The sequence below is a fragment of the Lottia gigantea genome (genome assembly GCF_000327385.1).
Source record: "Lottia gigantea unplaced genomic scaffold LOTGIsca_8, whole genome shotgun sequence".
Lineage (NCBI taxonomy): Eukaryota > Metazoa > Mollusca > Gastropoda > Lottiidae > Lottia > Lottia gigantea.
This window is the reverse complement of record NW_008710662.1, coordinates 688,230-699,614: the sequence shown is the minus strand read 5'-3', so window position 1 is coordinate 699,614 and position 11,385 is coordinate 688,230. Positions and strand designations below refer to the sequence as shown.

Sequence of the window (11,385 nt, the reverse complement as noted above, 5' to 3'; positions counted from 1 at the left end):
TGTAAAATAACAATGAAAGGGAAATAACTATGCTATAAACCATAAAATACAGGCTAAAGACAATGGTATTTTAAATGGACTCACTCCACTTTTCATCTCTTCCCATGTTAAAACACGAAATTCAACCTTCTACAACTTTTTCCAGAAATCTCGTTGAAAGTTTTCTAATATGTCGAATGAAAGCCTGACCAATCCTTAATGTCTCCTAAAATAATCATTATATTATGATGACCATGAAAATTTTGAGCTAGTCAAACTGAAAGTAGACTAATACCGGTTATGCTCATCCGCTAGAGTTTGGCAGTTCACAAAACGACTATTTTTAGATTTCGGGTAAGGGAGGGTTTGATTCTCCCAAATGTGCAGGCCTAGGGTGGAACAGATACTTTATTTAGAAATTGGGATTAAAGGTTTTCTTCTGTTCTGATTCTGATCTGAAATAAGATAAAAGAGTTGGGCGAGAAGTATAGTATCTGTTATGTACTGATTGTTTTTAGTTTACTATGAACAATATTATCATTTAAGTTATTTTTTGAAAATGCAACCATCATTTTCCGCTTATAGACATTGGACAATTTCTCTTGAAGGCTCTTTTAGTGGCCTGAACTATCCTGCTTGCTCAATTGCTGGTTGTATAGAACAAGTGAATAAAGGGTGCTATGCATACATTATGGTGAATATTTAGTCCTATAGGTCTTGTATTCAATGTCTCAATCCAATGGGCTTCCCTAGATTGACAGCATTTGGTAGTTTCATCTTCGGGCAAGTCAATTTCTATGCGCTCAATTGGGATTAGGTTGAGATCGTCTATTGAATAGTCGTCGAGGTTGAAATGATTAGAAACAGGCTTGTCTTTCTTTAATTTGATATCCGACCTGTAAGCATTAAAACGAGTTCATATATTACTCTTAGTTTCTCCTACATATTGTTTGGTGCATTTCTTACATGAAATTAAATACATTCGAATGTTTACATGTTAGATGTTCCTGTTTCGGGTACCTTTTATTCGAAGAGTTACTTAAAAAATAATGAGTTTCTGATATAAAGGGACATGGAGCACTCCTTAAACCTGGAGATACTTAGGCATAAAGCCTGTTTTAGCTGGTATCTGTGGAAAGTGGAATTTGTTATGTTTGTTATGTTAAAAATTGTTTAGAGTACCCACACTCTTTCAGTTTTGAGAAAACAATCTACAGGCTTGGTTGAAATCAGAAGATCTTGTGCAAATTCAGTGAAATCGTAAAACATGTGACCTAATTATATCAGAAAGAGTATGTTTTGGGTGAAAGAGCTCTTGTGCAAGAGTTGGTGAGTATCAGTTTCTTTGAAATATACTTTAATATCCAGTTTATTTGTTTCTGCTATGAAATCTCCCTTAAAGACAGTGGTGTCGAGAAAGTCTATGCTTTTGTCACTCACGTTTGCGGTTAGTTTGATGGAAGGATTTCAAAGAATTCCCAAAACTGTTCGATAGAATAAGTCAAAACCATAAAAATGTCATCCAAAAAGCGTCCGTAAAAAGTGGGTCAAATGGACAGAGGGACAATATCTCACGTTCTCACTCTGCCATGAAAAAGTTTACGAACGAAGGAGCAATCGTTTGCCCTTTGCTGTCCCTGAAGTTTAGCCTACCCGTGTAATTGATTTGGGCACCGGGGTAAGAATGTATTTGGTAATACGATTCGGGTTAGAGGATCCAATAATTAAGGTAGTTTTCTTCAGAGCAGGCAGATTCTAGACCAAAAATTACTCAAAAATAGGCATGCAAAAACCCCAAAAGGGCGAGAGAATGAAGATTTCTAAAAATAGCCTGGACTACATTTTGCCTAAAATGTTTTAGCGGAGTGAATCCATAATATAGCTTTTTAAATAGTTAGTCAGAAGATGTGAAATATGGAATATAACATACAAAACAGTATATTCTTTGGATATGCAAATGAAGATGAAGTTTTTAAAAACAAAGAATGAATTCAACAATTAAAACCCTTTGCGCATTTCTAAAATAAAGCTTTTTAAAAAACATTAAGTATCTATGCACTTTTCAACTTTGTAGTACTGATTAAACAATATCGTAAAGAGTTGCATCCCTTGAATAGGCGTTTCGTTTTGCTTTGGTACTATTTATACCACAATACTGCAGTAGATCATTAACTACAAATAATTTACTTCGTTGAAAAGTCATTAAAAATGGAACCCATTTCCACCCTGCATTGTGCATCTTTAAATTAAGTAACATCAGGTTTGATTTGATGATTTTGTAATTTTTGTAAACATTGATGTATTCTTTTATTCAATATATTTGTAACAATAACAAACAATAACATGAAATATAAACAATATCTACATATAACATATAAACAAATATTTAAACGTTTCAATATAATAATCCAATATACAAAATCTAAACAATAATTTAGCCAATAGCCAATAAGGGTGATTCATTTTTGATCCCCTAGCATGAAAGGTTTCGAAATATTATCAAACCAGCCTCATGAAAAAATTATTACATGACGTATCTATTGTGTCACAAATTTATTATTTGATATTGAGAATGTAAAATGTTCCCTATGTTAAAAATTTGCCAGCTGAGTTGAATGCCAAGAATTGTTTTTATATCAGTCATTAAACATATCATCTTTTATAATAACTTTTTTATGAAATACAAAGAATGTCCCTGACCAATCTGCAACCACATATTTTCATTGCAGTTTTAAGCACACATCCCCGCCCACCTGCCCTAAAGCTTTATAGATCCATATTCTGCATCAGTCGTACATTATAAAAATAAACTCATTAAACGGTTATGAATATGGTTATGTCTTGAAATGACGGTGCATATCACACAATATGCTTGCTTGGAAATAGCTTACATTTAACAAACTAATGAGAACGTCTTCATCATAAATACAAAAAAAATGGAAATCATTTAGAAGCTTCGACCATCTGGTTCACTAAAACAAATATGGAATTGAGATGTAGGCTATGTACAAATATCACTGGATATGAGATTTTGTAAAATGGAACACGGTGGACGCTAATTCATTCAGCATATAATATATACAAAATATGTACAATTGTCATTGTCAGCACAGGCTGCACTCGGTAAACTTGTCAAATTATTTATTTTAAATTTCAGAATATAAATGTAAGGCTCAAATTATAATCGGAGACTCCTGGAAATTACCGCGATCATTCTATATGACCAATATTATGATATTGTGAAATCCTGACCCCTAGGTTGATTTTCAGTACGTATATAATGCGTATATGTGCAAATAACACGTCAGTTAAATAATATAAATATCACACAGTAAATGGGAATTCATTGTGAAACAGTTATCTACACAGGATGCACAGACGTTTGTGAGGTTTGAAGACATAAGGCTGATTTTAATACGTTTGCCAATGGCTAAACACAACTTGTACGATGCTGAACACACACATTTTCCTCCCCGTCGATACTCTTCCGTGTTATTAACGGAGCTGTTTCTATCACATTTGTATTAGCGGTATAGAAATCACTACGACTGTCCGGAGATACCTCCTCATCACCACCTACAGTGAATTTCAATCTTCGCCGCCGTGATGACGATCGACGTAACAATTCGGCACTGCTGAGTCCACTGAAAAGTCCGTTAGGCTGAAGAAGGTTTGATCCCGAAGATTGATGTCCCAATAACCCACCGTTAGAATGTACCCGATCAGCACGTGGAGTGTCTGGTGAGTCTTCTCTCGAATCAAAACCACCACCACTGAATCGTTTGTCCTTTAAGCGACGTCTTTGGAATGATCCTTTATGGAATTGTTCTGATATTGCTAAATGAACGTTATGAAATCGTCTCTGTCGTCTCTCCGTATCTTCACCTACAATCCAATATGTCGTTTGATCCCCTTTACCCTGAAAATAAATTAAATGAAATTTACAATCTGAATAAAGCTGAAATATAAAGCGTTATTCTACACATTGTGTTGTCGTTTCAGAAATGGTAGATACAAAAGTGATAAGCATTAAATCATATGCAACTATAGAATGCAGTCTTTTGGTTGGATTATATGGTTTAGTTATACTCAAGTCTCAATTGCGATTTTACGGCGACTATAAAATGTAGAAACGCGCGATGATTATCTAAATTCTAAAAGAGACGTTCTCGTACGGCAACCTATGCGACCATGTTGCATCTCCACGACTTTTTACTCGCTAGATTGATTCTATCGAGATATAAGGTGATGGTAGGGTCTCAATAATAACGCCTTTTTGCGACGGGGTGTAATGCTTGTCAGTCAGTGTTAATGATTGGAATGATATTCTAGTCTTTTGTATATATTATGTATTTTCACTTTTTTGCTAATGGTGAATAAATGAGTTCCACAAGACAGTGGCTACTAGAAAACTATTTGACAGTTCGCTTCAAAGAATCGACAATCCAGTTATATGTTTTATTAGTGGTCTATCTGTTCGATACCTTATTGAATACCAATTGGCTTGACATGCTCTGGAAGTGTTATTGATACGTCAAAGTGTCATTTTAGTATGTAAGACAAATTGACGTGATTGTTCTATTCTAGTACCTAGAATTGGTCATAATATTGGAACTAAATCTGGTCTTGATATGTTATATTTTCTTGCTTGGTTCCTTGTAATATTTTTGTCTCTTCGAATGCCACAGTTTTCGATATATGAATGATGAATTTTACACCTACTGGCTGCATTAAAAATGTGTTTATAACCTTGTTTCAGAGCGGACTGTGCGCTTAAGGATACCTTTAATAGCTTCAAATGCGACTTAAGCCAATGATTAATTTCCAGTTGAAATACTTAAATTGTCGGCAATGGTATCACATAGTAATGTTTTTGTCACAGTGACCATAGCCTTACCAATAATTTAACGACATATGTTTGAGTTGTTCAGTTCTCAGAACAGTGAGCCAATGAAAACAATAGCCATGTTGTCTGATGTCAGAAAAAATTAACGTGAATAATCGGAAAAGTAAAATTTGATTGAAATTCTTTTGGAAAATAAATTGTTCATTCATAGTTTCATGACTATTGTTTCCGATGGAATAATTACATACTAGATTGGCTGGACTATCCTTGAAAGATGTTGTTGATGAAATTGTTGTTTGAGTGTTATATCTCTACCTACCTTCATACAAACCACGCCCCTTTCTTCAAGTTCATAACCACTTAGTTGGTCTAATAACTCTTTTACTTGTTGAGAACAGTGGATTTTTAAGGCTGAAAAATATAAAACAGTGATGTGAACAAAGCAAAGCACTGTTGAGTTAAAGACTAAATCTTAGTTAGATAGAACATGGCAACCTTTTAAGAAACAAATGTGATTTTCTATATATAATTCTAATGTTTGAGCTCAAATAATAGCAGATCTATACATAACTCCAATATTTGAGCTCAAATAATAGCAGATCTATACATGACTCCAATGTTTGAGCTCAAATAATAGCAGATCTATACATAACTCCAATATTTGAGCTCAAATAATAGCAGATCTATACATGACTCCAATGTTTGAGCTCAAATAGTAATAGATCTATACATAACTCCAATGTTTGAGCTCAAATAGTAGTACATCTACACATAACTCCAACGTTTGACCTCAAATAGTAATAGATCTATACATAACTCCAATGTTTGACCTCAAATAGTAATAGATCTATACATAACTCCAACGTTTGACCTCAAATAGTAATAGATCTATACATAACTCCAATGTTTGACCTCAAATAGTAATAGATCTATACATAACTCCAATGTTTGAGCTCAAATAGTAGTACATCTACACATAACTCCAACGTTTGACCTCAAATAGTAATAGATCTATACATAACTCCAATGTTTGACCTCAAATAGTAATAGATCTATACATAACTCCAATGTTTGACCTCAAATAGTAATAGATCTATACATAAATCCTATAAGCAGAAAATGATAGTTGCATATTCAAAAAATAAGAACTTAAATGATAATATTGTTCATAGTAAACTAAAAACAATCAGTACATAACAGATACTATACTTCTCGCCCATCGGGCGAGTTATTTTTTCTAATTTCAGATCGGAATAAGAACAGAAGAAAACCCAATATCAAGACCCTTAATCCTAATTTCTAAATAAAGTGTCTGCTCCACCCTAGGCCTGTACATTTGGGAGAATCAAACCCTCCCTTCCCCGAAATCCAATGTTTGAGCTCAAATAGTAATAGATCTATACATAACTCCAATGTTTGAGCTCAAATAGTAGTACATCTACACATAACTCCTATGTTTGAGCTCAAATAGTAGTAGATCTATATATAACTCCAATGTTTGAGCTCAAATAGTAATAGATCTATACATAACTCCAATGTTTGAGCTCAAATAGTAATAGATCTATACGTAACTCCAATGTTTGAGCTTAAATAGTAGTACATCATACATAACTCCAATGTTTGAGCTCAAATAGTAGTAGATCTATACATAACTCCAATGTTTGAGCTCAAATAGTAATAGATCTATACATAACTCCAATATTTGAGCTCAAATAGTAGTAGATCATACATAACTCCAATGTTTGAGCTTAAATAGTAGTACATCATACATAACTCCAATGTTTGAGCTCAAATAGTAGTAGATCTATACATAACTCCAATGTTTGAGCTCAAATAGTAATAGATCTATACATAACTCCAATATTTGAGCTCAAATAGTAGTAGATCTATACATAACTCCAATGTTTGAGCTCAAATAGTAGTACATCATACATAACTCCAATATTTGAGCTCAATTAGTAGTACAAATAGCTCACCGAATTTACAAATTTAAAGGGTGAATTAAGGCTAAGCCATCTTGTCAGAACTAATCACAGGGACTCATTTTTCACAACTTCCGCAAAAAGATTCAACAGATTTAAAACTGTTTTTTTTTCAACTTAAAAACTTTCTACTTAACTTGAAGAAGCGTTTTTATAAAGAGATTTGTTTGATGTGGATAGGAAAGCATATGTCACTTGGGAGAAAAATCATTAAAAATTGTGAGCTACAAGTTGAGCCTTTGATCATCCCTTGACACTAATCGACACAAAAAATGTTGGAATCCTTTCATCTCGTATACACATTATGGTGCATTGAAATTACTACGTGTACAGAATTAGGGCTGGAAATAGATAGCCTGTATTTAATCGAAAATGACTGGGATTAATTGAATAGCTGTAAGATATTCATAGTTGGTAAGAGAGAAAATTTCATCGCGATTCTCTCGGGATTGTAAACGTTAGATAATTGACAATTATTAAACGTAACATTAGCCAGATGATATGGAATACTATTATACAAGATTAAACTAGACGATGACTTGAATTAACTTTGCACTCAGGCAAGTTTTGCCTTATTTAAATGATACGGTTGTCAATAACTAGAGGTTTGTAAGTTAAATACTACAACGTATATTGAAAATCGGAACTGAACATTGGCACATAATGTTTAATGAGTACTTCTTTAGGAAATCGACGAGTAGTTTTTAAAGAGCAATTGACTGAAAATTCAAACAAACATAAACTCTTTTTATTTTCTAAAAACAATGTTTCAAAGTCGCCTTTTTCACATTAAGGAGACAATGCCCCTGTCTAGTTTTCAAAATAAATGTTTTCTTCGAACAACTGCTGAAACTGAAAGAGGATTTCTAGCTTTTTTATGAGTATCTGGGCCATTAATGGCTTATTTGCATTATTGCATAATTTCAATTTGGTTTCAGATGTCTGTGGCTCCTGTAATCATATAAATGCTAAAACATATGCCTTTGCGATAGCTACGTCTGATTAAAAATTGGAATGGTGCAAATCGATGTTATTAATGTCTCCCATTATTAGTAATAATGCTACGGTCTGACCTAGTTTAATGAACTTCCACCTAATGATATGAGTTAATCTATACAAATAGTGAGATCGGCACCATATTTTCTGGTCATAGGAAATCTGATGACAATGACGTAGAATATTTCCTTGAGGGAATTGAACTTCGACCAATCTGCTCAATGAATAAAGTGAATGGAAAGATTGCAGGCTATCTTACGTTTACTTTCACTTAACAGTATCACAAATCTTAAGTTACCTTAAATACAGTAAGGCTTTGAATTATACAAGTTGCTCAAATATTCTAGAGCAAAGAGTTTCTAAGAAATAACAGGAAAGAATTACTTTTAAAAGTTTCTGGTTTCTAGTTAGCGGTCGAAATGTTGCGAAGTGGTGAAATTTTTCTACAGACATTATAAGTGAACAGAATTGATTTCTAAATGGGAATTAGTAACGGAATAACCCGATATTAAATCATATCAAAATGCAGAAAATTCTTTTGACATGGTGAAGCTGCATGGTATATTCAACCGTCACTAGAAGCCTATTTGTTAAACCAGATAGAATTTAGATTTAATTGCAAGGCCTAAGGGAATGTTGTTTTTCCGATTCTGCTAGTGAATACAATGAAATGATATAAAATCGAACTGGTATTAAATCTCAAACACAAAAGCATTACCAGGTGAAACCGAAAGAAAATTTAGAAGGAATAATCAGTGGCATATGGAATTAAAGAGATTCAAAACACAAATAACCATGTCTTGTTCTTAAGATTATATTGACTTCCTCAACGCTGTTAGGAATAACAATAACAATATATGATATATAAAATAAGTACATGTAATATCATTGTTCATATGAACAAGCTTAAAAATGGGAATTCAGACTATATACTTTTTCCTAGTGTTCAACATTATGTTGATTTTTTTACGGCTGTATTCTAAATATTGTAAAATGTAAAAAATACCCGGTAAATTGACACAATGTCAATATAACTTTCTATTTGGACTGTTAACTACTATAACAACAAACTTTTTTTTATATCAAGAACGGTTTTGGCTGGAAGCTTGGAAGATGAAAGATAAATGATATAATATCTATAATTAGTTTATGTTTTAAGTGAATCTTTTAGTTAAAAGCTGTCTGATATGATATTACGACATAAATAAATATAGTTCGTTTAACTGAACTACTGGTCTCTTGTTGAACATTACCATTTTATAAAATATTGAATATCGGTCTAAATAATTATGTTAAAAAAAAAAAAAAAATCACAAAAACATACAAATAATTTATTATAATAAGGCTGTATTTGTTGATATCATAATAAGTCCAAAACCAAATAAATCCTTTCAGATAAAAAAAAATACCCCCAGCCCATTCAAATATCACTCAATAAATCAATGAGTTTAAAAGCTTTACTGAGGTTTTGAAAAGTTACACTTAACACCATTTATTCATTCCTATTCACAACTTTTTGTCTGACACTCTGACACTTTTCCTGACTTTATCACGTTTATAGAAAACTTGTTGATTTTAGTAAAAGACCAGAAAAATAAAATGTGTTAAGCGCAACTGCCTTTTTATCATTTTTCTAGTAGGCGACTTTTAATGCAATTATGATCGTCTATAAGTTATAAGCAATGTTTTTCGGTTTTTTTTTCGACAAAATATATGACCATGATCATGACGATATACTGTTATAGTATTCAATAAGGCATAATAAAGATATTAATGTTATTGACATTGCCGCTGACTATAGAAGTAGAGTTCCAATTTAAATGAATTGATCGGACTTTTCTCTAACCGGGCGTAAATTCAGGAAAATTGCCATTACTAATGTTATTATAGCTTTTTATAATACGGAGCTAAGCTATGAAATTCGCACCAAATATTATGATTTTATATTTTTCTCTTTGATTCGTAAGACTAATAAACTTTATCCGAATTTTGTTTTAAGGCTTACCTTCACCGTGAGATTCCATTCTAGAAGCAGTATTTACAGTATCGCCAAATAAACAGTACCGGGGCATTTTCAACCCAACAACACCTGCTACACAACTTCCTGTATGTACACCGATTCTTAATTTCAGCTTATCATCTGGACGATGTCGTATTTTGAATTTACCAATAGCTTCAAGTAAATGGAGGGACATAGAAGCAATTTCCCCAGCATGGATAATACCATTGGGTTTCGGTAGACCACTGACTACCATATAGGCATCACCTATTGTCTCTACTTTATATACATCATAGTATTCAATTATAGAATCAAATAATGTATAGAGATCATTGAGTAATCCCACAACCTGAAATATATAGTCAAATTCTTATTATATAATCCGTGTAATTAATATAACTACACCAAACTGAAGCTTATTTCCTGATCACATTACAGCAACAGTTAATCGGTGCAGAGATTTCTTTCTGTAAACACATATCTTTCTGGTGTCTCAATATTGTGCTATTTAGACAGAAACATATCCGCCTGTTTCATTAATTCCAACCAGAAAAGACATTTTGTCTTCAAAATACACTGAAAAACAATGATCTCGATCATTCGTAATAAATTTTTATCTCTATGGCGACATAATGCTTCGTAAAAATTGTTAATCATTAAAATTACGCAGAGAATAAATGTTAAAATCGACAAAATATGTGAAAAACAAAACAATTGAAAGTACATGTGCTGTATGACATACCATATTGGAGTATACTGCAAATGACAAAATGGCAAAAAAAAAATAATCGTAATAAAAGATAAAAAATACCAGACCGTGTAGGCCTATTTACAATTGCACTTAAGAAAATGAATGTTTCAGAAATACAAAAGATATAGTGCAGAATTTTCTAGCGATCTGACACTTAAGTAGAGCAGCAATTTTAAGAACAGTTTTACATAGCTTTGGAAATATCATATGAAATTGCGAAACAAAATAAACAAACCTGCATTGGTGTACTTTCAGAGGACATGGCAGTGAAACCACAGATATCACTAAAATATATTGTCACCGATTCGAAAGCTTCTGCTTCTACTTGTTTTCCTGTCATCAACTGATCAGCTACAGAACTGAAGAAAAAAAAACAGTCTTATGTATATGGGTGATACGAAGCAGGTGGCGATTAGAAAGTTCTTCAAATAACACTCACTTGAATGTCTATTATTCATTTCCATACCTCCATAACGTTAGATAAAAGTTATATAGAGTTTTATTAACATTAAGCATTAACTCAAACTCATATTATGTCGAGCTAGTTCCATTCAACTGTTTAACGGGTTCCCCCGTGTCAGGGGATGGTTTGGAGAATCTTCTAGTCGTTTGGATGATATGATCAACCGAGTAATCACTGTTTGCTAACGATGCATCTGCAAATTTTAAATTTGTACCTGGGTAACATTTGGTGAAGAAGTTCCTCTGTTTTCTTCTTTTCTTGTATCAGTTGATCAGTTCTATCTTCAACCAGTGCTTCTAGACTATCAGCATACTTCTCCATAATAGCTAACATATTATCAAATATATTCGCTTTCCTATAATACAAATA

At 32.8% G+C, this 11,385-nt stretch overlaps 1 protein-coding gene across 1 annotated transcript in view; it reads right to left on the bottom strand.

Moving 5' to 3' along the window:
- Window positions 1–3,835: 3,835 nt before the first annotated feature.
- Window positions 3,836–11,385, bottom strand: part of LOTGIDRAFT_91228 (hypothetical protein) — a gene marked incomplete at both ends in the record, with an annotated part of 77,637 nt that continues 70,087 nt past the window's right edge. Inside the window, 5 exons of the mRNA XM_009066833.1 lie at window positions 3,836–3,898; window positions 5,145–5,236; window positions 9,809–10,151; window positions 10,789–10,912; window positions 11,231–11,371. Of these exons, the coding sequence (XP_009065081.1) occupies window positions 3,836–3,898; window positions 5,145–5,236; window positions 9,809–10,151; window positions 10,789–10,912; window positions 11,231–11,371 (763 nt within the window). The remainder of the gene's footprint in view (window positions 3,899–5,144; window positions 5,237–9,808; window positions 10,152–10,788; window positions 10,913–11,230; window positions 11,372–11,385) is intronic.